The following is a 26,503-nucleotide window of genomic DNA, read 5'->3' as shown; positions in this document are numbered from 1 at the left end:
AGCCACTGTGCCACTTCCAGCTTTTTCTGCTTATGTGGTACTGAGGAATCAAACCCAGGGCCTCAGCATGCAAGGCGAGCACTCTACCACTGAGACACCTTCCCAGCCCTATGTACAGTATCTTTACAATAAAAAAAATTTTTTTTTTTTGGGTCCGGTCGTGGGGCCTGAACTCTGGGCCTGGGCACTGTCCCTCAGCTCTTCAGCTCAAGGCTAGCGCTCTTCCACTTGAGCCACAGCGCCACTTCCAGCTTTTTTCTTTTTTTGCTTATGTGGTACTGGGGAATTGAACCCAGGGCCTCAGGCATGCAAGGCAAGCGCTCTACCACTGAGCCACCTTCCCAGCCCCAATAAAAAAAATTTTTAAAATGTAAAATATAGGCCAGTCTCTGCTCACGGTGTTGCCAGAGAAAAAGCTGAGAATGAAAGTGACTAACAGACAAGGCAGCAAATAGATAGGTGAATCTGAAAAAAGCAAGGGCTGGGGTATTTAGTGCCAAGAAAGGGAGATGTGTGTGTGTGTGCGCACGCGTGCACACATATGCACGCAACTATGTATGTGCATGCACGCATATGCCACATGCATGTGTCATCCTCTCCTGACGTCAGCTCTCCCATATGCCAAGGACGCCCATATTCCCATCTCTAGCCAGACACCTATATTCAACCCCCACTAGGAGTGCTGCACAGGCCCCAGCCCTTGTCATCTTCTGTCCAAGTCTCCTGCAGGCATGTCTCACCATCTGTGCATCATGCAAGGCAGATGGCCAGTCCTGTCCTTGACTCTCTTTCAGACCCATTTTCTACCAGCACCCCAAACCTGTTGATTCTGCCTCTTAAATTACCCTCAGGTCTGTCTACTTCTCTCCTGAGCCTATGTCTTTATTACGTGGTTTTTGAACAGGTTGGTCTAAAGAACACCCCCCCCCCCCCCCCCGCATTCTCCAGTGTGGTGAAGCTGAGTCTCATTTCTTTGCCTGAAACTCTTCATTGGCTCCCACTGACTCAGCGTTGAGGGTACAATTCTTAATAGCAACAAGGTCTTTTTCTTTCCTCTTCTGCTCTACACTCATAACACCTACTGCCTTTTTTGGGCTGGTACTGGGGGTTTAATTCAGGGACTCAAGGCTCTTGCTCCACCACTTGAGCTTCTTAAGTGGCTAGGATTATAGGCCTGAATCACTGGTGCCTAGCTCCCACTGTTTGTTTTTGGTCAATCATGGGGCTAGAACTCAGGTCTGGGCACTCTTTCTTTTGTTCAAGACTAGCACTCTGCCACTTTGAGCCACAGTGCAACTTCTGATTTTCTGATGTTCAATTGGAGATAAGAAGCTCACTGACTTTCCTGCCTGGGCTGGCTTTGAACTGTGATCCTCAGCTCTCAGCCTCCTGTAGCTAGGATTACAGGTGTGAGCCACCGGTGCCCAGTTTCCCACTGCCTTTTAATAATTAAACCGTGTCTAGTTCTCAGGATTGGCCACATTCCCTCTATCTTTGGTTTTTATACATGCTTAGAACATACTTGTCTTGAGAGGACATTCAGTTGTCATCTCTTGGCAATATCCAATGAAGAAATAATGAGACAGTGAGAAGGATGAGATGCTGCTGGGCCTTGGAAAGCCTGGGACCTGCTGATGGATTGAATGCAAGGTAGGAGAAGAACCAACTGAAGAATGGAGTTTAATGTGTGGAGAGGTAACACTGAAATCCCTCCCACTCTATAACTGATACCAGCCAATTAAAAAAAGAAAAAGGGGACTGGGAAGGTGGCTCAGTGGTAGAGCGCTTGCCTTGCATGCATGAGGCCCTGAGTTCGATTCCTAGTACCACATAAGCAAAAAGAAAACAGCCGGAAGTGGCACTGTGGCTCAAGTGGTTGAGCGCTAGCCTTGAGCTGAAGAGCTGAGTGACAGCGCCCAGAGTTCAGGCCCCACGACTGGACCAAAAAAAAAAAGAAAAGAAAAGAATGGGCTGGGAATGTGGCTTAGTGGTAGAGTGCTTACCTAGCATGCATGAAGCCCTGGGTTTGATTCTTCAGTACAAAATATACAGAAAAGACTGGAAGTGGCACTGTGGATCAAGTGGTAGAGCATTCACCTTCAGCTGAAGAGATCAGGGACAGCGCCCCCCCCAAAAAAGAATGGCATTTGTAGGACATAGCACAGGCAGTATGCTCTGCACTATGGGACCAGTTAGCTCACTCCAAGGCTCAGGTTAGAGCCCAGTGTTCTCCAACACTTTAGGCTGGGAGCTGAGGATGCTGTAGGGAAGATGTGGAGGGAGGGAGTGGCCAGTGAAGCAGGATGAGAGGAGTATGGTCCGGTGTCTGAGTGGAGGAAGGGTCAGAGAGGGATTTCTGGCCAGAGACACTTCTGGAAAAAGCTGCATGAGTGTGGGGAAAACCCAGCACCCAGGAAACAGTGGCTATGACAATTTTCTTTTTCTTTTTTTTCTTTTTTTGAGGTCTGATCGTGGGGCTTGAACTCTGGGTCTGGGCGCTGTCCCTCAGCTCTTCAGCTCAAGGCTAGCGCTCTACCACTTGAGCCACAGTGCCACCTCCGGCTTTTTTCTTTTTGCTTATGTGGTGCTGAGGAATCGAACCCAGGGCCTCAGGCATGCAAAGCAAGCACTCTACCACTGAGCCACCTTCCCAGCCCCAGCTATGACAATTTTCTATCTTGGGTCAAGGCCGGCAGAAAAGTGAACTCAGAAATGGACCTGAGTCACAAGCTCTCTATAGACTGAGGCCAAAATGCCTTTTGACTTCAAACTTTCAAAAGAGATGTGATTTAGGGGTGGTGAGTCCCGGAGAAACACAGGATTCCATGAGGGGATAACATCACTTCTATGTCGGACCTGTGCCCGTCTCACATCTCACATCACATAAGCCATTTCAGGCCTATTCCCATACTGGAGAAAGTGGGAGCCTGTTCTTTTTCAAACTGAACTCTTGGCTGACTCTAAATGGAGTATTATCACATCCTTGTCAAATCCTGTGGAAGGGGTAGACAGCTGTGGTCACACAGGGGCACAGAAGCCCAAGGCAGTTGGTAAGAAATCACCAGTTTATTGAATGAAAAATCCAACATGGCCCCAGTCCTCCCAACCCACTTTTCTCTCAGGCCAAGGAGACACTTTAGGCGGCTGGGCTGGGTTGTGGGGGAAGAAGGCTGGAGGGATTTGGGGGAGGCATGGAGAATGAGAAAAACACTTTGAAAGTGAAGTTCTGTGCCACACTTCTAGGGAACAATGACAGAACAATGGAGAAGCCCTGGGGATGGCAGGGGGAATAGTGGGGGGCAGGGCACTGTCTCCATATCCTCAGCCTCCCCCAAGGATTTTGACAAGGGGGTTGAGCCTCATCACTAGGCAAGGAGGGAGGCTGCTGAAGGGAGATCTGGTAAAGGCTGGGCCTCTGCCTGCTATCCTGACAGGGAGCAGATGAGAGGACAGAGCAAGGAAGGAGACGAGGTGATAGAGAAAGGGAGACAGTAGACTGTGTGCAGGGGGGCCTGCTTCCCACCTTTCGAGGCCAGGCACAGCCATGCTGGGTGGTCAGCTGGGAGGCAGAGGAGGAGTATCACCAACAGGGAGGAAGCCACAAGAACAAGACCTGTGCATGGGACAAGTTATACGAATGACCAAAGGACTGGCCGTGTAAAAAGAACCAAAGAAACAGCAGGATATGGGACATCTACAGGGACTCAGGTGGTATGAAGTCGTGCATGGGGAGACTGAGAAAGCCCGTCCAACCCAGGAATACACTGTGGTGGCCCAAGTGTCCCCTCAACCTCCTCTGGGAAACTGTGGCAGGTGAGGTCCTCACAAGAGCCTCTTTAGAGGTGGGCAGGGTGGGTGGCATCTGGCAGCAAGGCCTTACAAAATGAGAGCCCAGTGGCCTGGCTGTTGGGAGAGGGATGGGCCCCTATTGCCATAGACCAGGATTCTAAGTTTCCTATTTCCAGGAAGGGAACTGGGGCCATAGGGGTTAAGAGGTGGGGAGCCAGGTGAAGGAAGGCCTGAAGGACTCAATTCTAGGGACTATGGGCACCAGAAGGCAGAACCAACCTTCTCTGGGCCTGGATCCCTCCCTCCTGCAAAGGAGAGGGCCCAGGGGAGGGATGGAGGAGTGGCCCAGGAGCTGTCTGGGCAGTGGGAGGGGAGGGCAGCGTCCCCAGTGGCAGTGTCCTTCAGGACTGGGCATGTGAGAGGCAGGCTCCAGTGCTGGGAAGGGGGTGCTGAGCCCAGGCCTGCTGGCCTCCCCCTGCCCGCAGGCGGTGAGGCTGAGTGGCAGTGCCAGGAGGGAGATTGCCTGGGAGGCAAGGCCTCAGGTGGCCTTGCTGCCACTGAAGAGTCCCACTGGAAAGTGCTTGACATGGGTGGGCCACTGAGCTGCCAGCTGGAAGAACTTGATATCACTCCACTCAACACCATCGATAGACACTGGGGATGACACGGAAGAGAGGGGGATGGGCAGCTGGACCCACCTTTCCACCCTGGGGGAGAACCGCAGCCCCCTCTTCCCACCCTGCCATCTCTGTCACCACCACACCTCTCAGCATAGTTTGCTGTTGCTTGGCAGAGCAGATGAGGCGGCTGATTCCTTCAATGACTTGGCTCTTGGAATCCACCTCCTTTTCCCGGGGTTTCTTACTCAGGAATATGGTGGGCACTGCAAAAAACAGCAAGAAACGCCTGTTGCAGTCCTGGGAAAGAAGCCATCCCCTCCTCTGCAGCCTCCTCTGTTCCCTTTTCCTGGTGTCCACCTTCTTCCCTATACTCTGTCGTGGGTCAGGATCTCTGAGACCCTGAGTCACTGGCAAAGATCCCATACCTCTGCCTGGACCTCACTATCTTTACCAGTACACGGAGGGCTCATGTTTCTGAAGCCCCTTCTAGTTACCTTGAGTAGGCCTGCCTCCCACCCTGGGGTGTACAGGCCTCTGGCTGAGGAGTGTTGCAGCAGCAGGTGTTTACACCAACCAGGCTGATGTGTGGGCCTGCTCTGCTACAGGAAAGAAGTGAGGGCAGGGTGGGTGCTGAGGGGCTGACAGACCTTAACTAGATCCTAGGGTTGTTGTCTAATAGGTTTTGGCATAGTGTCTGCTAGGGCTCTAAGGGCACACACAGGAAAAGGTACAGTTGTTCTGGGAGTACTTGTGGGAGGTTAGGTCTGGGTTCACACAGCTCAGCTACTGCAGCCACAGCTATAGCCGCAGAGTTCCAGCCAGCTGGACAGTGGAAAACTACTGAATAGTAGCCTAACTGTGGGAATTCCTGCTTCACTCACCCCAAGTCATCTTCTAACTTTGCTTGTGGTGCCTTAATTAGCTCCTCTTAGCCAGTACTGCCGCGCGTGCACGCGTGCGCGCATGCGTGTGTGTCTCCAGGGGCTTGAAAGCAGGATGTGGGTGCTATCCCTGAGCTTTTTTTGCTCAAGGTTAGCACTCTATTACTTGAGCACAGCTACTTACAGCTTTTTGCTGGTTAATTGGAGATAAGAGTCTCATGGACTTTCCTATCCAGACTGGCTTCAAACCTCAATCCTTGGATCTCAGTCTGCTGAGTAGTTAGGATTTCAGGCGTGAACCACTGGCACCCTAATTTTTTTTTTTTAAGATAGGACCTAGCCATGTAACCTAGGCTGGACTTTAAAAAACTCTGCTTCACCCTCCCAAATATTGGAGTTACAAGTATCCTTCAGTTTCTGCTTCATCCTCCTGAAAACTGGGGTTACAGATATGTATCACACTGGGTGCTGGTGGCTCATGCCTGTAATCCTAGCTACTCAGGAGGATGAGATCTGAGAGATCTGAGGACTGCTGTTCAAAGCCAGCCTGGCAGGAAAGTCTGTGAGACTTTTTTTTTTTTTTTTTGGGTCCAGTCATGGGGCCTGAACTCTGAGCCTGGGCACTGTCCCTCAGCTCTTCAGCTCAAGGCTAGTGCTCTACCACTTGAGCCACAGCACCACTTCCAGCTTTTCTCTTTTTGCTTATGTGGTGCTGAGGAATCGAACCCAGGGCCTCATGCATGCAAGGCAAATGCTCTACCACTGAGCCACCTTCCCAGCCCGTCTGTGAGACTCTTATCTCCAATTAACCACCAGAAAACCGGAAGTGGTGCTGTGGTTCAAGTGGTAGAGTACTAGCCTTGAGCCGAAGAGCTGAGGGACAGCCCAGGCCCAGAGTTCAAGCCCCACGACCAACCAAAAAAAACAAAAACCAACCAACCAACCAAAAAAAGCAGATATGTATCACTATGCTTGGCTCCTCTTCCTTCTTCATTCATTTTTTTTGCTGGTCCTGGGGCTTAAACTCTAGGTCTGGGTGTTGTCTCTGAGCTTTTGCTCAAAGCTAGGGCTCTACCACTTTAGCTACAGCTCCTCTTCCAGCAGTTTTGGTGACAGATTGGAGAGTCTCATGGCCTTTCTACCTAGGCTGGCTTTGAACTATGATCCTCAGACCTCATCCTCTTGAGTAGCTAGGATTACAAGCATGAGCCACCAACACCCAGCTCCACTTCATTCTTTTTTTTTTGGTCCGGTCATGGGGCCTGAACTCTGGGTCTGGGCGCTGTCCCTCAGCTCTTCAGCTCAAAGCTAGCGCTCTACCACTTGAGCCACAGCGCCACTTCTGGCTTTTTTCTTCTTGCTTATGTGGTGCTGAGGAATCGAACCCAGGGCCTCATGAATGCAAGGCAAGCACTCTACCACTGAGCCACCTTCCCAGCCCCTCCACTTCATTCTTAAGACAACCATGTCTCTCTGTTCAGGAGGCCTCTCTGGATTGGCCACCAGTACTGGGCGTGAGCTCTCTGCACTGCCATAGTCACCATGGTGAATATGGGCTGGGTCATGGAGCTGGACTTCTTACAACTTCAGTCCACTTAGGGAAGCAGTCAGAAAGGCTTCTTTCAGGGGCTGGGAAGGTGGCTCAGTGGTAGAGCGCTTGCCTTGCATGCCTGAGGCCTTGGGTTCGATTCCTCAGCACCACATAAGCAAGAAGAAAAAAGCCGGAAGTGGCGCTGTGGCTCAAGTGGTAGAGCGTTAGCCTTGAGCTGAAGAGCTGAGGGACAGCGCCCAGGCCCAGAGTTCAGGTCCCATGACCAGACCCCCCCCCAAAAAAAAAAAAAAAAAAAAAAAAGGCTTCTTTCACTCTGCAGTGACCCTAAGATCTGCTGAGAGCAGATTTCCACACTGCCTGATCCTACCATCTGCTGCTCAGAAGCAAGGACCCTGTTTTCTTGTATTACAGACAAATGCTCATGTCTCCCATGTGAGATAGGACTGCCTTACAGGCCCTGCCAACTATATGATTCATCCAGAAACACTCTGTTCCAGATCGAGAGAGGAGAGGGGAGTCCTATGGCCTCTGGTCTTTCTTGGCCTCTGGTGGAATTTACCTTTCTTGTTTTTCTCTTTGGTGACCACAGTCATTGCCATAGTGCCAGAAAGCTGAGCTTCCCCACCGTGGGGCAGACGGGAAACTTGCACTGAGCGGAAGACACTCTTGAGGGTGTTCTTTGAGCTGGCATCCCTCTTGTCTCCTTCCCTCCTCCGCTCTCCGGGGTGGCCCAGCCAGTAGTCCACTTGAAGGCCAATCACATCTCCATATGGGCTGTTGGGGCTCCTGGAGAAGGGGAATAAAAACAAGATGTCAGCTTTGTCCTCAGGGCCTAACTACAGGAGCCCCATGAGGGATGGGTGACCAGCAGCTCTGGGAGTGGGAGATGGGGAGAGAATCAGCTACATGGATCTTGTACCCTTTAGCCATGATAAATCAGGTCATGGGATGGAGAGTCAGGCTTATCTGAGGGGAAAGCCAGAGAAGATAAAGGCCCAAATTACAGTAAGAGGACCAAATGAAACTATCAGGATGAGAAGAGCAGCAGACCAGAAAGCTTTGGAAGGAGTGCACATGGACGCACATGTACATATATGGACATACACAGGAGCAAACAAAAAAGCTGTGGCCCACACCAAGCAGAGGGCTAGAGAAACTGCAGGCACAGGCAGAAGCACCACTATGACTTCAGAGAAGCCTTGGGAGCTGATGGATGCTGCTCTGTGCCTTTGCTTATGTATGACACTTTTAGCTCAATGATAATTTTAGCTCCCTGGGGAAAAGGAGTGTTTTCTTGAAAGAAGGTGTCAGACACAATCAGTACCTAGGCTATGAGAGTCATCTGACTTTTCTTTCTGCCTCATTTCAGTGGCTCCATTAAAAAAAATGGGATGAGAAGAGAGGTCAAAGTAAGATTTGGTCCAATCACCCCCAAATCTACGCTGCACAGAAATCCTTCATGCAATTAGGGAAAACAGGTCCCTTAGAAGCCTGGAGTGCCAGGTCCCTGGGGCAGAATGTGGCTCTGTTCCTTCTAGACAAATCAGTAGAAGATAATAAAAGACACTAAGAAGAGGAAGGACAGGATTGGGATTGGGATTTGAGGTCTAGAACAGGTGTTTCCTTTAGGGACTATGACACTGTCATTGATGCTTCTGGAAAAGCTATTGGCCATTGCCTTCCTCTCAAGTGCTACAAAGAAAGAGGAAAGCCAGGGTAGAGGAAGGAAGTACTCTACTTTTTGTTCCATGGCCTGATCTTCTCTCATGTAGAGGTTTCCTTCAGCCCTGTGCCTGTCACTGCTTGCTCTTCTTTACACATGGCAGGGGAAAAAAGGCCAGCTCCTTGGCCTTCCACCTTAACTTCAGATAATCTGAGATCTCAGGCTAGGGCTGTGGCTCAAGGGGTAGAGTGTATACTTAGCAAGAGTGAGGCCCTGAGGGGAGAGAGAGAGAAAGTGGGGGGGGGGGGAGGGAGGGAAGCAGGGAGTAAGGAGAGAGAGGGAAAGAAAGGAAGAGAGAGAGGGGGAGAGAGAGAGAGTGACAGAGACCTTGTAATCTCTTAGTTATGAAGTTTGCCACTTTTGTAGCACAAGCCAGACCTAGAACCTAAACTTCAGGACGGCAGGTACCATTAACCATCAGCTCTGTAGGTCCAGGGCCTCCTTTAGACTGGTGTACAGGAAATGTTATGTGGCAGTGTGCCCCACACATGACCCTCTGTTCCCATTTAGGCTGTGTGACAGCCCTGTGAGGCCAGTTCATATCTACTACATAAACTCAGGTGTGTTTCACCACAAGCACACACACTCCTACTACCCTGAGAGGTCTCATAACTAGATACCCACCCACAGCACACTTCACAAATACGCAGGGCCTCTGACAACACCATCTCATCTGACCCTGCAACTCTGCAAGACAGATAGGGCAGAGAGACTCCTTCCATTTCACTAAGCATTTGATGGCCTGGCCAGCCAGCTGACCTGCCTCTGTATTCTAATCCAGTGTGTCTATCTTTGGCCAATATCCTGTGCCTGGGAAGTGAGCTAGGTGGCTAGGCCCTACTGGCGTGGGGGGTGGGGGTGGGAAAGGACAGACAAAGCAGAAAAAAAAACTGGTGTGGGCGAGAGAGAGAGAGAGAGAGAGAGAGAGAGAGAGAGAAGACTGGTGTGGACAATAATCTTACCCTACGATGGCAAGGGCACTGCTCATAGATGGAGAGGAGGGCGGGGTGGCTGTGGCATCTCGGCTCAGGCCCGAGCTGGAGGGTGGTGATGTAGAGGGCACGGTAAGGCTGACCACGGGTGAATCATCCCCATCACCTGTCAGGGAGACAAACACAGTTGACCAGAAGCAGCCACCCCTGACCTTCTAGGGGCAACGATGAGGCGTATTCTCCTCTCAGAGGCAGTGTTGATTTCTTCTTGGGCCTCAGAGTTCTCCTGCTTTCCCCCCTGACAATGAGGAGTGAGGCCAACATGGTCCTGTTTAAACTGCCTCCCCACCACATCTAATGCCATCCATTTCTGCCTCATTAGCTCAGAGACAAGACTGGAAAAACCTTTATCTTTACCGAGAGAAGTAAAGGAGCTATAGCTTACCTGCAGTAGATGGTGAGTCTTCAACAAGGCCCACCTTTACCACCTGAAGGGGGAAAAGGACACTCATTAGGTCCTCCATCATGATGGCAAACTCCAGTCTAACCAGACACAGGTGTTGAGCACTACAGCCACAACCAAATGGTGTGTTATCATACTCTGAAAAATTTTTTTTTGGTCTGTTGTGGGGCCTGAACTCTGGGCCTGGGCGCTATCCCTCAGCTCTTCAGCTCAAGGCTAGCGCTCTACCACTTGAGCCACAGTGCCACTTCCAGCTTTTTTCTTTTTGCTTATGTGGTACTGAGGAATTGAACCCAGGGCCTCATGCATGCAAAGCAAGCACTCTACCACTGAGCCACCTCCCCAGCCCCTCTGAAAATCTTTATACTTCAGGAGCAACCCAGTTGGCTTAAGAGATATAGGAAAAAAAAACAACAACAAAACTCAGACCAGTGGCTAAGGGTACAGATTTAGCCTGTGTGGGGCTCTAGGTTCTATATCTTAGCACAAGAAAAGAAAAAGTTGGATACTGGTGGCTCATTCTTGTAATCCTAGCTACTCAGGAGGCCGAGACCTGAGGATTAACTGATTTAAAGCCGGTGCAGACAGAAAAGTCCCTGAGATTCCATTTCTAATTAACCAGCAAAATGCTGGACTTAAAGATGTGGCTCAAGTGGCAGAGCATCAGCTGTGGTGAGGAAGTAAGCTGAGTGAATACAAGGCCCTAAGTTTAAGCCCCAGCACAAGGCAGGAGAGAAGAGGAAGAAAAAGGCAATCAAAAGAAAGTAGTAAGAAAAGTAGTTCAAAACAAATGAGACAGACTCATGAAACTTGGTACTTCTCTAGGAACAAGGGTAAAGCTCACTTTGACAAAGTAATTATGTGTCCTGATCTCATTTTTCAAAGATCATATGGGCTGAAGGTACTGACACTATCCCTTCCATTTCTGCCTTCTGGAATATGGAGGAGCAGTGGAGGGAGGTCTCGGGAATTAGATTCCCCATAGAGAATTATTTTGTCGGTCGTGGGGCTTTTACTCTGGGGCCTAGGTGCTGAGCTTGTCAACTCAGGGCTAGCGCTCTACAACTGGAGCCACAGTGCCACTTCTGGTTTTCTGGTGGTTAACTGGAGATAAGAGTATCATGGACTTTTCCTGTCCAGACTGGCTTTGAACTGCAATTCTCAGATCTCAGCCTCCTGAGTAGCTAAGATTACAGGTATGAGCCACCAGTGCCTGGCTTTTTTTCTTGGTCAGTCATGGGGCTTGAACTCAGGGCCTGGGTGCTGTCCCTGAGCATTTTTGTTCAGGACTAGGGCCCTACTACTTTGAGCCACAATATCACTTCCTGTTTTCTGGTTTTAATTAGAGGTGGAGCCTCATGGACTTTCCTACTGGGGATGGCTTTGAGCCATGATCCTCAAATCTCAACCTCCTAAGTGGCTAGGATTACAGGCATGAGCCACCAGAATCTTTTCTCCTCTCCTCCTCTTTTTCTCCCCTCTCTCTCTCTCCCCTTCCCTCCCCTTCTCTATCTCCCTCTCTCATTAGCTTAAATTAGTTATCTGGGGTGGGTTGAAGGAGTGGAGGCAGGAGTAAATTTCGTTGTTACATTCCCACACTTTTACAATATATTATAGTCTTACTTTCTTTTTTTTTTAATTTAATTTTATTTGTGAACATACTGTACAGAGGGGTTACAATTACATGGGCAGGATAATGCATACATTTCTTACCAAGCATTGCAGCCTCCTCCTTTGTTTACCCTTCACATCCCTTCCCAGCCTCCCTCCCCCCCCCATCCTAATCCTTCTCCTTCCCCCCCCTTCCCCCTTACTTCTTCTTCCTTTCTCCCTTTCCAAAATAATTTCAACAGGTTTTACTGCTCTATTTTTATAGATAAAAACAATTTATTTTGACCATATTTATTATCATCCCATAGAGAATCCTTGAGAGGAGGGAGGAGGCCCTCCAGTGGCCAGAGAAGCACTGAGCTAGAAACAACTTGGTCTATCCCTGGTGGTCTGAGTGGCAGGTGAGGCCTTGTACCTGACACCTGACCCAGATTGGGGCAGAGCTATATAGAAGCTGGCTAGGGGCTACTAGAGCAGAGACCCAATACCTCCCTACAGTAGGTCCTGGGTGAACTTCTGGCTGGGTCTCTTTACTGACCAAGAGAAACAAATCAACATTTTAGAGCTTCCTGGATTAGATCTCCCTTAGTATCCCAGGCATTCTGTCAGTGTCTGCTAGCAACTCCTTTTTTTTCTCCCTGGTGCTGAGGATCAAACCCAGGGCCTCACATACTACAACTGAGGCACATCTCCTTAAAGGTTTTTTATTTTGAATCTCTCACTTGGCTGTGAGACTACAGTGAGTAGTGACTCAGGCCTCCAGTTCCATGAGGGCATGAGGTATGCTGCCTGCCTGGGCTGTGTGGCGTGTCTCTATGAATAGCCCCAGTGCAAACCAGGTAGCAAATGTATTGCTAGATGGGCAGCTGGCAAAGCCTGAACAGGGCTGCTCATTTCTCCAGTTGAGGTCACGCAGGATACCACATTCTTGGATGCACTGAATAGTAGGGGCTACTCTTGGAAAATAGGGGCTAATGTCCCTCATCTGCACTGCCCTTTCCCTTCTGAAAGCTATTGGGCTCTGGAAGTAAATTACAGAAAGTGACACAGCTGTCTTAGGAGGGAAAACAGCACAGTGAAAAATTAATGTTTCCAGTCTTCTTTTGGGTGGTGCTGTCTCTGCTAAGCCCCCTATGTACAGGCCCAGTTGTTGCCAAATGAACAAAGGCCAGTACAGTTGACATAATGTCATCTGTGAGGCTCCTCCTTTATTTCAAAATTCACTACTCAGAAAGGAAGAGTCCTTAACTCAGGGCCTGACTCTAGGACCTCTCCTGGAATACCATGCTCTACTTTTCAAAGCCACTCTTTGTCCATGAGCCTGAAGAAGCCATACTCTGGACATTCCTACAGAGGTCCACATATACCACGTTCAAGGCCTGGTGCAATAAACAGGAGATACCAATGATGAATGTGGGCACAGTTGATGATTTGGGAACGAAGGACCTTCAGATGAACAGCCAAATGCATCCCAGACCAGTGTTCCTCCCTGTAGCCACTACTGACCCTTGGGCAGCATCCTTCTCCAGGTGGGGACTGTCCTATGTCACTGGATGGTATGCCAGGAGCACTTTTGTTCCCAGCTGTGATAACCAAAACTGTCTCTAGGGGCTGTCAGATATCCACCTCTTGGGGCAGGGAGGGGTGTGTGTGACAAAATTCATCCTCATGCAGCCACTGTTCTAGATGAATTTGATGAATCGTATTTAGTGTGTGTGAAGGGAAGACAGGAAGATGGGAGATCAGAGGGTAGTACTCACGCCAATGAAAGGAATAAACTTCTGATAGGAGTCTTCATCAGGGCTGTTGGGAGACAGGAAAGTTTTATATTTAGTGGGTTCAACTGAACAGAGTACTGGGGAAATAAGCTTTCCACATTGTTTCATGGCTCAGAGGAGTCCAGCACATATTCCTGTCATACCACATGGAGGCAAGTGTACAGAATGAGGGGGAAAAGATATGACTGTACAAACTACACTGCCTACTTCCCTGGTTAGTTTCAGCCACCAGGGAAAGAAATAACTAACCCTAGCCGGGCGCTGGTGGCTCATGCCTGTAATCCTAGCTACTCTGGAGGCTGAGATCTGAGGATTGCAATTCAAAGCCAGCCCGGGCAGGAAGTCTGTGAGACACTTATCTCCAATAAACGCCTAGAAAACCAGAAGTGGCACTGTGGCTCAAGTGGTAGAGCACTCGCCTTGAGCTGAAGAGCGCAGGGACAGCGCCTAAGCCCAGAGTTCAAGTCTCACGACCGACAACAAAACAAAACAATACAAAACAAACAAAAAAACCTAACCTAAACCCATGCCAGAGAAGGCCCAGGACAAGGGAGTGAATGTCTAGATTGGAGACAGAAAAAATTATTTACATTTCTTGTGCTCCTTTGACAGGAAACAAAGTGTGGAGGAGAATGTGAAAAATGGAAAGACTGAAGATTCCCCTAGATCACCTAATGCTATTTGTTTTTGGTGCTGGATCCTGGGACTTGAACTCAGGGCCTGAGCACTGTCTCTGAGCTTATTTGCTCAAGGCTAGCATTCTACCACTTTAGCTACAGCCTTATGTATGGCGTTTTTGGTGGTTAATTGGAGGTAAGAGTCTCATAGAGGACTCTCCTGCCTTGGCTGGCTTGAACTGTGATCCTCAGATCTCAGCCTCTTGAGTAACTAGGATTATAGGCATGAGCCACTGGCCAATGGCCCATCCAATGAATTTTAAAGAAATCTCCCAAACTAAGACTTACAACTTATGCCTGCAGGTCAGCATGGCTTCAGCCACAGGGAGCTGGTGCGTTGTAGCTGCTCCATTGACATACTGCATCACACGTCCCACCACATCCAGTGACTCTACAATAAACCAGAAGGAAAGTACTCATTCAATTCAGCAAACACTTGGCTCCTCCTCCCTTTCCCCAAGAGCTAGGTGAGGACCTGCAGAGCTGAGGTAGAGAAAGGGTTCTGAAGTTCCCTTGGCTATGAATCAAAGGAGTTATACATTTAAACATGGTCTTCTGCATTCCATCTCGGCCTCCCTCTGATGCTACCACTACTAACACTGGCTGTTCAGAAGGACAGCTGCTGGTTTGGTGGCACATATTTATCTAGAGAATGACTACTTCCTACTCATCTTTACATCTGCCAGCCCAGCATGACCTCTTACTTCTGGGTAAAGGGAGGGCTACACAGGATGTGCCTCCCTCAATGGACACTCACTGGGAAAGTGAACTGGCACAGTGGCTGGCTGATGGTGAGCCACAGGGTGAAGGTAACCTTCAGCAGTGGTTGGCTGTCAGGAACCGGGTGCTACACTCCTGGCAGGGATTCCCTTACCAAGGGCCTTTACCTGATACTGGGGGCTCTGAGCGGCTGAAAAGGTCTCTCCAGCCAGAATCAAGGAAGGTGCTGCTGTATCTACTGTCAACTGAGCCCAAGTATTTGGCCACTGGGTGAGAACCTAGTAGATGGAAACCAGACAAGGTAAATGGGTTAGTGGGTGGCATGATGGAAGGAGTTGGCCCAAGCATGGCTCTGGCTTTTGGTTTCCTTGGTTTGTCCTAGGATCAATGCCCCATGCTGCTGCAGAGTCAGATCTGCTTGTAGAGGCCTCATGAGTGCCACACCCTCTGGGACACTGCACAACTTTACCAAGGGGAATGATGAGGAAACGCATGTAGCCCAGCCAATCTGAAGTCTTGCTGGCCAAAGACTTGACAAAGAACCGGAGGATGGAGCTCAGGTAACTCTGGCCTCCCACAGCTGCCACTTTGACTGGCCTTGGCATGGACGAATTGCAGTTGCAGCTGGAAAGAAAGGGGGTCTTCACACACCATGCTTGGGGCTTACCAGGATCCTGCTCAGGGAAGGTCCTAAGCTTTTGACTCCATATACCCCAAGAAGCCACAGGGGAAAGCAAATCCACTAAGCAATACTGGGAGGCAATAAACTATAGCACTGCTCAAGAGGGAGAGACCTGCCCATGAAGAAGAAAGAAGGGCCAGGCTAACAGGGATGGGTAATAAGGAATCCTAAGGCAGTGCTACCTGGGAAGCCCACAGTCAGCTGGAATTGCCCCACTCTCTGTTGCGTGGGAGGGGATTCCAGGTCTCTCAGAAGCCCTGGAGAAGGAGAGCACTGACTCTTGATCATCAAGCAGTTCATTATAGCTCGCAGGACAAAGTAAAAGATCTTATTTAAACTCTCTCTTCCTTATAAATTTAAGAAAGGGGCAAGGCAACAGTCTGGGCAAGAAAGTAGTGGGCTCAGAAGTTAATAATCTATCCTGGCTACTAGACACTACAGCCTTTTGTTGCTTCCTGTCAACATATACCCTGATCTGATGAAGCCAACAGGTCCTATCCTCCAAGTCAGAGTGAAAACATGAGGTGGAGGGAATGCCAAAATAGCAGGCCAGAGCACTTACTAGCGCTGAATCCGGGTGAGCAGGGCAGACAGCACAGCTTGGACTTCCACGGTGGAACATGTGCACACGACGGGTTTCCGCTGGTCCTGGAGCAGCTCAGCCACATACTGTGATAGAAAAAGGACAGGGATTCAGGTGAGTGCAAGGCCCCACAAATGCTAAGTCCCTGCCTGCTTTCTGGGCAACACTGGGCAGAGGTGATCAGGTTGCCAGGCAGGGGCAGTCATAGAGTAGGGAAAGGTGGGGCAGACTTCAGGGAGACATGCTATGAGAGGTGGGAGGGTTAGTTTTGGGGCTTCAAATGTCAACCATGTCTAGCACCTCTGGCACCAGACTATCACAGGGTGGATGGTGAGAGACAGGCAGGTCTGCTCTGCCACTGTTGAAGTGCGGTCACAGAAATCAGGGATAGCCCCAAGCATGTTATAGCATTTGGTGTTACTGTAGACACTTGCCTAATTCTGGTGGGGTTGAAGAAGGGCAACCCAGACCAAATGCTTATTGCTTGGTTTTTCTTTCTTTCTTTCTTTTTAAACAGATAAGGAAGCTGAGGTAAAGAAAAGTTAGTGATGGAAGATTCATAGATTGGACAGAAGACAGAAACTCAGAGCTCCAGGCTTGGCTTAGGAGAGGCTTAGAGATGGGGTTACTCTCCTGCTTCCCCATCTGCAGACCCCTCTCAGATTAAGAATTGAGGTTCTCAATGCTTTACCTGGCCTTGCCAGTCGGTAGTATTCACCAGGATGACATTTTCTGGGAGGGCTGCATCGGACACCAGGATCTGATTCAGCTGGTCATATACCACCTTTCTTGGAATCTGTAAGGAGTGTCTGTTAGGCACCCGGGGGTGAAGGTGGGGAGAACCCTTGGCACAGGTATTCAGACAGTGCAGACACCAGGAATTTGTAAAGGAGACACTCTCCCATTGCCTAGACCAAAATAGAGATGAGGAACAGACTGAGAGTCACTGTGGGATCCTGCTGGGGACAGTCTGTGAGGCAAAGATATAGTGCCAGGATGGCAGAAGCAGAGGAGTTAGAGCAGCAAGCGAATGACATCAAGGGCAGTGGGGAGAGAAATAATGAGGGTGGAGGCAATATATGGGACTCACAGTGAATAAGGACATTTTAGGAACAGTGATTAACAAGAAGGACAATACCTCACCCAGGGAGCTTGGCTATTCTAGTCTCAGGTTCATTTGCAGCTCTGTAACAGCATCAAACTCAGGAAGCCATACTGACCCAAACATTTCTCTCCACAATATTTATTAGGAAAGTGATCAGACTGGCTGCTTAACTCCAGGACTTGGAAGGAATGCCAGCTCTGCAGCTAAGAACTCTTCTCCAAGTCTGTAGAGAGGATACTCCCGAAATCTTGTTTCTTTCCAGCTCTTTTCCAGCACCCTAAGACTGGAGAGTGGTGGGAAATGGCCCTGGCAGGGAGATGATGCCTCCATTCTTGTGCTTTCTCCAGATCCCACAAATCAATCAGAAGCCCAATTACACATTGGCAGTGAAAAATAAATGTGTTGGGCTCCTTTAACTTAGGTCTTTCAGAATGCCTTTTTATAGACAGCACTTCATATATTCCTTTCTTCTGTCTAGCTGTTCAAGAAGGACAAGAGACGGAGGAGACTAAAGCCTAGGTAGTCTGGAGGACCTGGTCTTGCTGGGGGACTGTAGGTACCTGTGTGCTGTGGCCCAGGTCAGGTGAACGCTCACTATCGGAGCTGTTGGTCCTCTCGCTCAGTGGCTTGGAGAGCTGTCGCTCCTTCAGAGGAGTGCTTCTCTTCTGCCTGGGAGTGTGTGTTCCTTCCACTTTGCTGATGGAGAGCATGAGAGGGTTACATAGTCCCTCAACCTCAAAGCTATACCAGCCCACACCCTCCACAGGTTATGGAGCTGGTACCAGGTATGCTTGCAAGTCTATAGTACTTGTGTCCCTGTAGTCTGGAGTACCTGGGGGAGGCAGAGCCCTGTAGATCTGTTTTGCTGGATTTCATAGGTGTTTTGACTTTCTCTGGAACAACCAGACTTGTGCTCACATCACCAAACATGTCCTGGTCAGTAATTTCCTGCCATGAAGAAAGAAGCAAAGGTTACCTCTCACCCACTGACCTCTGGAGCCCTGCTAAGAACCTTCCCTACCACTAGGAGTCATTTGCTGTCTTCCTAGAAATGCATGGTCTAAAAACTCTTACTTTACTTAATGGAGAATTTGCTCTTCAAGTTAACTACATGTTCCTATTGTCTGTCATGGCTAGTGTTCTGGGCTGGGAACGTGCCTTAGTGGTAGAATGCTTGTCTAGCATGCATGAAATCCTGGGTTCAATGCCTCAGTATCACATAAACAAAAAAGCTAGAAGTTGTGCTGTGGTTCAGGTGGTAGAGTGCTAGCCTTGAGCAAAAGAAAGCTCAGGGATAGTGCTCAGGGATAGTGCTCAGGACCTGAATTCAAGCCCCAGGACTGGTGAAGGAAAAAAAAGGCTAGTGTTTTTCCACTTGAGCCATAGCTTCACTTTCAGCTGTGTGTGTGTGTGTGTGTGTGTGTGTGCGTGCACGTGTGTGTGTGTGCACGCGCGCGAGTGTGTCTCAGTTGTGAGGCTTGAAATCTGGGCCTGAGTGCTATCCCTGATCTCAAGGCAAACACTCTGCAACTTGAACTACAGTGCCACTTCTGGCTTCTGGGGGTTAATTGGACATAAGAATCTCACAGACTTTCCTGCCTGGGCTGGCTTTAAACCATGATCCTTAGATCTCAGCCTCCTGAGTAGCTAGGATTACAGGTGTGAGCCACCACTGCCTGGCTTCAGCTTTTTTTTAATGGTTAATTGGAGGTAACAGTCTTAAGAACTTTCAAAGCTAGTCCAGACTAGCTTTGAATCTCAATTCTCAGATCTCAGCCTTCTGACTGTTAAGATTACAGGTGTGAGGACTGGGAAGGTGGCTCAGTGGTAGAGCGCTTGCCTTGCATGCCTGAGGCCCTGGGTTCGATTCCTCAGCACCATATAAGCAAAAAGAAAAAAAAGCCGGAAGTGGCGCTGTGGCTCAAGTGGTAGAGCACTAGCCTTGAGCTGAAGAGCTGAGGGACAGCGCCCAGGCCCAGAGGTTAGGCCCCACGACCGGACCCCCCCAAAAAAAAGATTACAGGTGTGAGGGGCTGGGAAGGTGGCTCAGTGGTAGAGCTCTTGCCTTGCATGCCTGAGGCCCTGGGTTCAATTCCTCAGCACCACATAAGCAAAAAGAAAAAAGCCAGAAGTGGTGCTGTGGCTCAAATTGTAGAGTGCTAGCCTTGAGCTGAAGAGCTGAGGGACAGTGCCCAGGCCCAGAGTTCAGGCCCCACGACCAGACCCCCCAAAAAAGAATAATAAAGATGTGAGCTACCAGCATTCAGCTCCAAGTGAGCACTTCATAGCTCTAATTGAACAGGCAGAATGGGAAGAGAGTTCTAAAGAGGGGGAAGCTGATTGGAATATATTATACACTTTGTGGAACTGCCACAGTGAAATCCCCGCTTGCACAGCTAATGTATACTAATTTTAAAAAGCCAGGTATTAGTGGCTCACCTCTGTAATCTTACTCAGAAGGCTGAGATCTGAGCATCAGTGTGCAAAACCAGCTTGGCCAAAAAACATGACTCTTATCTCCAATTAACCAGTAAAATGTGCCAGACTGGGGCTGGGAAGTTGGCTCAGTGGTAGAGCGCTTGCCTTGCATGCCTGAGGCCCTGGGTTCGATTCCTCAGCACCACATAAGCAAAAAGAAAAAAGCCGGAAGTGGTGCTGTGGCTCAAGTGGTAGAGCACTAGCCTTGAGCTGAAGAGCTGAGGGACAGTGCTCAGGCCCAGAGTTCAGGCCCCACGAACGGACCCAAAAAAAAAAAAGTGCCAGACTGGAAGTGGGACTCAAGTGATAGAGCAGCAGTCATGAACTAAAAAATGAGTAAGGGATGGGTGCTGGTGGCTCATGCCTATAATCAAGCTAAGCAGAAGGCTGAGGTCTAAGAATTGCAGTTCAAAGCCAGACAGGATAGGAAAATCTGTGAGACTCTTATCTCCAATTAATCAACAAAATGCCAGAAATAGAATTGGCTCAAGTGGTAGAGTGATAGCTTTGAGTAAAAAAAAAACAACAACTCCAAGACAGTACCCAGTCCCTAAGCTCAAACCCCAGGATATGCACCCAAACAGCACGCACACACACACACACACACACACACACACACAAAACCATTGGGTATGAGGCCCTAAGTTCAAGCCCTGTACTCTCTCTCCCTCTCTCTCCCTCCCCCACTCTCAAAAATAAATAAAAGGCAGAGTGGGGCCATTTCTGGTTTGAAGAATGACCTAGTCTCTAGGCTAGATTCTAGACCGTGAGTAATGATTTCAGAAGGGAGAAACGGAAGGTCATTTACAAGTCTACAAATTTAGGCCTAATTCCCAAGGTAGTCCTGCAAGTCTTTTTTTTTTTTTTGGTGCTGGTCCTTGGGCTTGAACTCAGGGCCTGGGTGCTATCCCTGAGCTTTTTTACTCAAGGCTAGTGCTCTACCACTTGAGCCATAGCTTGTTTTTTTGCTGGTTAATTTAGATATGAGTCGCAAGGAGGGCTGGGAAGGTGGCTCAGTGGTAGAGTGCTTGCCTTTCATACAGGAGGCCCTGGGTTTTGATTCTTCAGCATCACATAAGCAGAAAAAGCTAGAAGTGGCGCTGTTGCTCAATGGTGGGGCGCTGGCCTTGAGCTGAAGAGCTGAAGGCCAGTGAACAGGCCCAGAGTTCAAGCCCCACGACCAACAACAACAACAAAAAGTCCCAAGGACTTTCCTTCTAGGGGGACTTGTTTGGAACCACAATCCTCAGATTTCAGCCTTTTGAGTAGCTAGGATTAAGGCATGAGCCACTGTCACCCAGCTTCTCTTGCATGTATATATATATATATATATATATATATATATATATATATATATATATATATATATATATATGTATATGTATAAATACATATACATATATATATATGTTCTTATTCTAAAGGTGATACACACAGATTGCATATATTTTTAAAGGTTTTACAAAGACTATCTGAGTAGCTAAGATAGGAAACTGAGCCATACATACCAGAGTGTCTGTTTCAGTCAAGCTGTCATCTTGGTTTTTAGTCCAAGTAGATTTGACTTTTTCTAAAGCAGCCAATTCCATCTGCAAAAAATTAAAATAATTTCTATCACTCATCAAAAAAACAAAAAAACCCAAAGCAAACCATTGCTATAATTTGTTTTATAAGGTATCTAAGAAGCTTAAAACATTTTCACTTAGTCTTCATCCTTTAAGGGTTTCATCTTATAAGGGAAGATATTTTATGAAAACAAAGGTTCAAAGAGATCATTCTTTTAAAAATCAGTAGGTCAATGACAGAGATGTCACTAGGGAAGAGGGGCTCAGAGTTAGAAGGTTTGTTATTAGATCTATAGTCTTTCTTCTTGATGCAGTGAACACTCTTGCTCTACAAGACATATGGGCCACCTTTGTTGTCAGACAAGGGACTCTCATAATTCATGTCTTTCATTCTGAGATTAAAAGATATCCATAGTAACCATGTGCTTTTTGCTTGGTACAAATATGCAGAAAGTCCTCTAACAGAACATACAAGCAAAAAGATGGCCAGTATAAAGCCATTTAGGTATGAATTCTCTATTTGTCTCAAATCTTATTGGCATTCCTCATAAATAGTAAAAGTTTATTTTGTAGCATAGATACATAGTCAGATAATCCAATCTGCTAATATGGCTTTTGTCTAAGTAGACATCCAAGTCAGTCATGAGTAGCTTGGGTTGCAGGCTGGGGAAGTTGGTAAGGCACTGGCCTCAATGAATCTCTTTCTCCTAAGGAACCAAAGGAGGCAGAAAATATGCAGGATATCCCATTTCCTTTCAACCATGCAGTCATTTCTTTGAATAAATTAGTAAAACTATTACAGTAGCAGCCTTCTCTATTGGTTATAACCAAAAATGCCTTCAATCATTGACAGGTACTCCCTGGGAAAAGAAGTCATCCCCAGTGGAGAACTACTATCCAAAGTAAGCTTCAAGACAAATCTAACACACCTTAGACCTGTAACCTCAGGGCTTAAGACCTCTTGGCCTATGTCATGGCTCACAACCAGGCAGACCAGGCTGCTTCCAGGCTTCCAAAGGGCTTTTGTTACCCAGACCTGCAGTTACCCTCACAGTATTCCAGCTATATCTGTCTAATTGTTTGGTCCTAGCAGTGACTCATTAGGCCTCAACAGTATATAGCATGTACCCATAGGCAACAGTAGCTAATGAAGAGTATGTGTAATGAAGTACAGCCTCTAACATTAATACTGATAATGCTCTCTCAACAGTGCAACTGGTAGTCTGTATTCTAGCTGGCTTCCTATAAACCCAGACCACAAAAGGAAAGGAAAGGAAGGGGCTAGTTATATAGTTTAAGGGTAGAGCATTTGCTTAGCAAGCACAAGGCTCTGAGTTCCATCCCCCACAAAAAGAAAAGATTAAAAAAAGGAAGTAGATAACCAACAATGATCAGCAATGGGATGAGAGGCTACCTAGGTAAGGCAGTAAATACAGAGCCTTCCACATGTATTACTTAATGTGTCTCCCAACCTCCTGGAAGTTCTCCACCTAAAAGCAGTCTTGTTGTTCTGGTCTTAAAGCATCTCAGACCAAAAGATTCCAAAGTTCCACACCCACATTGAGACATATGGGGCTTTTCAAAATAGAAATCTCAGCAGGGGAACAACAGAATCTACAGTCTGACCAAAGGAATCAGAACTTGAAGCACTCACATAAAAGTCATCTAGATTTTTGCAATTTTAGGAGTCAAAAACTGAAACTGCTCCAAAATAAAAATAAATAAATAAAAGCAACAGCAGTGTACATGTACTACAGGTTCCCAAGCAGTAAAGCAATCAATTAGCATGTACCTTACTAGAGGTCTGACCAACAAGATCTCATTGCATCTCCATATAGTCCTGGGCTTTTTACACCTGCTTGCATATGAAGAAATGGAGGAGGAATTTGCCCAGTGCCAGTCAGTGGAATGATGGGGTCAAGATTCAAACTCAGAGCCAGAAGTAATAGAACAGGTTTATAATCCCAGCACTTAGAAGGCTGAGCTTGAGGTCAGCTTGGGCTACAATAGCAAGACCTTGACTCATAAAACAAAACAATTCAAATGTGGATATTTCACTTTGCATAAATATGCTATTTTTTCCCCGAACAAGGAGCCCTTAAATCATTACACTGTACAGACTAATAGTACATTGACCTTTGCGCTAACTGGCCTCCTAGCTGATACCTTTACCTAATGGGGCTCCAGGAATCAGATGATTTTCCCTCCTCTTAATGTTGTACATTACATCCTAATTCTGTCATTCAGAAACTACAGCCTAATTCTGTCATGGCAGAAACACTTGGTTATGAAATAGTTCCCCCTGCTGACTTAAAACCAATACTTACTAGCATTTACCAGGTATTCATAATATAGTCGGTGCTATGTTTAGTACTTCTTGGGCACTGGCTCAGCTAATACCTTATTTGTTACAACAGTATGTTGTCTGGCATCCCCCGAACACTATTTGCAATAGCCCTCCCTCAACCATACCCTGGGCTTCTTCCTAGAAGAACTCTTACATCGATGAATCTGGCTCTAGTAGCCAATGGTCTCTGTCCACGGGGCAGTTACATTTGACAGGATCATTCCATTCTGAAGTTCCCTGTGGGGATAAGCACCTGAGACTCATACGCTAACATAACACAAGTAGTACATCAGCTGTGGCCTGGGCTCCACAGATCACTATGAAGGTGCTGTCAATATTGATCTGAAATGGCAGGACTCAGGCTTTTCCTTGAGGGAATTCTGGGTGGAGTTGCAGTTTTCCTTCCTGCATGTCCCCACTAACACCCTCTGATAAAATTCTTGTTGGGTTTGGTGGCCAGCTCTGTGCTTTAACCAGGAAGAGGGAAAAACTAGGGGACAGCATCGCCTAGTGGCAGCAAGAAGAAAGGCAGCTGTCAGATATCCCTTTGAGGTGGTGGTTTGCACACTCCGGACTGGAGCCAGCCCAACTACAGACTGTTTTTCTTTTTCTTTCTTTTTTCTTTTTTTTTTTTGTCGGTCATGGGGCTTGAACTCTGGGCCTGGGCGCTGTCCCTCAGCTCTTCAGCTCAAGGCGAGCGCTCTACCACTTGAGCTACAGCGCCACTTCCGGTTTTCTAGTGGTTTATTGGAGATAGGAGTCTCACAGTCTTTCCTGCCTGGGCTGGCTTTGAACCGAGATTCTCAGATCTCAGCCTCCTGAGTAGCTAGGATTACAGCTACAGACTGTTTTTCAACATATGGATTGCCTCACACATTCTGATCATCTCCTTACAATTAATACCTATTTTCAAGGTGATCTGAGTATTCCCTGGGGTGAGTAAATGACTGTACATCTCATCTGTCACCAAAGCAGCAACTGGAGGCCTTGAAGTGTTTGGTTTCTCTCAACAGAAAAGAATGAGTTTTTCAACAGCAAACCACGACTCTGCTCTGAAACCATAGGCAATGTCCACTTCCCTTAGTTGTGATCAAAGGGAAGAACAGCTTTCCCAGCATGAGATGGGCTTGGCACTACCAGGGTCCTGCCTATGCCTGGCTGCTGGGGGCTGGGAGCCACAGTAGACAGCTCTTCCCTTCGGCACAGCAGGCAAATGGAAAGCTAGCCACTAAATTCTACATTCTTACAGGGTACTGTATCTCGGACACTTCTACTCAGTAAAACCTACTTATGATGGCATAGATAGACCTTGTGGGCCCCTTTGCTCCTTCTGTTCATTTCCTAGTATGGAAGGTAGAATTGTTTTCCCCTGAATGAGTGCCTTCCCAAGGGTCATACACTCAGCCACTGTGTAATGGACAGGGGAAAGAAGGAAAGTTCGGAGGTGGGAGGGAAAGAATAGTGACTGGACATAGCAGTGTCCTCTGAGCATTGAATTCTCAGCCCAGTAGTGAGAGGAGGAAAACTGAGGCTACTCTTTCAGAAGGAGCCACACTCAGAGAAGCAGGGTCCTTGAGTGTAAAACTAATAGACTAGGTCCCTCACCCCACCCCTCAATGCCACCGGTCTGCTCACAGGGCTGGTGGTGTCTTTTCCGAGGCTGCCCTTGCTGTTGAGGCTGCCAATCTCCGTCTGTGAGCTGGACTGCGACATCCCCTCAAAGAAGGGCCTACGGTGAAGAAGCACAGCCGGGGTCAGTGGCAACCACGGCTCAGAACAGCAGCTCACAAGAGCCGAGTGGAGCTGGTACTCAAGGCAGATCAACAGCCTGGGCCTCAAAGACACTGGTGAGGAAGGATTCTGTGGGGGTGGAGAAATGGGGCCTGGGGTACAGGGACTTCGGGAGAGTCCTATCAGGACTTATGCCACAGACAAAAACTGATCTCTGCCCAGGGAGCTGGAGGCTCAGCAAAGGACGAACCATCACATCTATAACATCAGCTACTTGGAGTTAGAGATCCAGGGGATTATGGTTTGAGGCCAGCCCAGGAAAAAAGTTAGCAAGCTCCCCTTTTCTCAGCAAATAAACCAGGTGTGATGGTTTATGCCTGTAAACCCAGCTAGGTGTGAAGCACAGGTAGGAGGATCATAGTCTGAGATCAGACCTGGGCAAAAACATGAGATCCTATATGAAAAATAAAGCAGAAAGGGCCTGGAGGTGTGGCTTAAGTGGCTAGTAAGTGTGAGGACCTGAGTGCAACCTCCAGTTCATATCTTCAATCCCCTCCCAAAAAGAATGATTTCCTGAATAGGGCAATGAGGGAGGGTGTGGGGAACATAGGCCTGGGGAGGAGAGGTGTTGGAAGGAAGCCTACGGAAGCTCTAGGCCTCACTTGAGCTTAGGCTTTGGAGTGCTGAGGATGCTCTCTGTCTCCTCCATTTCAGGGCCGCTGTCACTGGGATTGTACATTTCCAGACTGTCGTACAGTTCATCCAAGTCCTCTTCTACTTCCCGAATCTGTTCCCGGGATACATGCTCCAGTCCAAAGCCTACCTGTGGGAGGAAAAAGGACCTTTGACTTTTGGGTACTCCCTATTAACAAGCATTTTCTTTCCCATTGGCCAGATGTCAATTGACCTCCTCAGTACTCCCTTTAAAGAGAAAAGTCATGATGTTACATTCATTGGAATGGCTGTCACATCTTTTCTGTGGTCTGATGCTGAAAGCAGGTGACCTTTACAGGTGAGGTCACCTTCCCTCTTGTTTCCTCCTGACATCCACACCAGGAAGGACCTTCACCAGGAGGGAGTTTTAACATGCCTTTTCTATGGAATAGGCACAAGAAAACCCATGAGGTGAGTCTGGTAGGCCAGTCTGCTTTTCTCTGAAGCCCATAGAATAACTCTCTCTATTGACAATTTTTATCTTCAATTCTTTTTTAGTCTATTGAGAAATCTGTGAAGACTGGCACCAGGATCAGAGGATCCAAGGAAGCG

At 48.0% G+C, this 26,503-nt stretch overlaps 1 protein-coding gene across 2 annotated transcripts in view; it reads right to left on the bottom strand.

Moving 5' to 3' along the window:
- Nucleotides 1-3,051: 3,051 nt before the first annotated feature.
- Nucleotides 3,052-26,503, bottom strand: part of Pacs1 (phosphofurin acidic cluster sorting protein 1) — a 114,019-nt gene continuing 90,567 nt past the window's right edge. Inside the window, exons 9-24 of one of the 2 annotated variants that reach the window (XM_042676619.1) lie at nucleotides 25,900-26,060; nucleotides 25,142-25,235; nucleotides 21,103-21,183; nucleotides 17,949-18,064; nucleotides 17,677-17,812; nucleotides 16,703-16,807; nucleotides 15,991-16,097; nucleotides 15,216-15,370; nucleotides 14,914-15,024; nucleotides 14,315-14,417; nucleotides 13,332-13,374; nucleotides 9,943-9,985; nucleotides 9,528-9,663; nucleotides 7,402-7,628; nucleotides 4,553-4,672; nucleotides 3,052-4,443 (exon numbers count right to left, since the gene is read on the bottom strand). In XM_042676619.1, the coding sequence (XP_042532553.1) occupies nucleotides 4,328-4,443; nucleotides 4,553-4,672; nucleotides 7,402-7,628; nucleotides 9,528-9,663; nucleotides 9,943-9,985; nucleotides 13,332-13,374; nucleotides 14,315-14,417; nucleotides 14,914-15,024; nucleotides 15,216-15,370; nucleotides 15,991-16,097; nucleotides 16,703-16,807; nucleotides 17,677-17,812; nucleotides 17,949-18,064; nucleotides 21,103-21,183; nucleotides 25,142-25,235; nucleotides 25,900-26,060 (1,854 nt within the window). In that variant the 3' untranslated portion in view covers nucleotides 3,052-4,327. Of the gene's footprint in view, nucleotides 4,444-4,552; nucleotides 4,673-7,401; nucleotides 7,629-9,527; nucleotides 9,664-9,942; nucleotides 9,986-13,331; nucleotides 13,375-14,314; nucleotides 14,418-14,913; nucleotides 15,025-15,215; nucleotides 15,371-15,990; nucleotides 16,098-16,702; nucleotides 16,808-17,676; nucleotides 17,813-17,948; nucleotides 18,065-21,102; nucleotides 21,184-25,129; nucleotides 25,236-25,899; nucleotides 26,061-26,503 lie in introns of both variants that reach the window. The other variant, XM_042676618.1, reaches the window with a different exon arrangement.

This window comes from Dipodomys spectabilis, unplaced genomic scaffold, assembly GCF_019054845.1.
Source record: "Dipodomys spectabilis isolate Male_0828 unplaced genomic scaffold, ASM1905484v1 ptg000030l, whole genome shotgun sequence".
Lineage (NCBI taxonomy): Eukaryota > Metazoa > Chordata > Mammalia > Rodentia > Heteromyidae > Dipodomys > Dipodomys spectabilis.
Note: the sequence above shows the minus strand (reverse complement) of the source record. Positions and strands in the feature narration are given on the sequence as shown.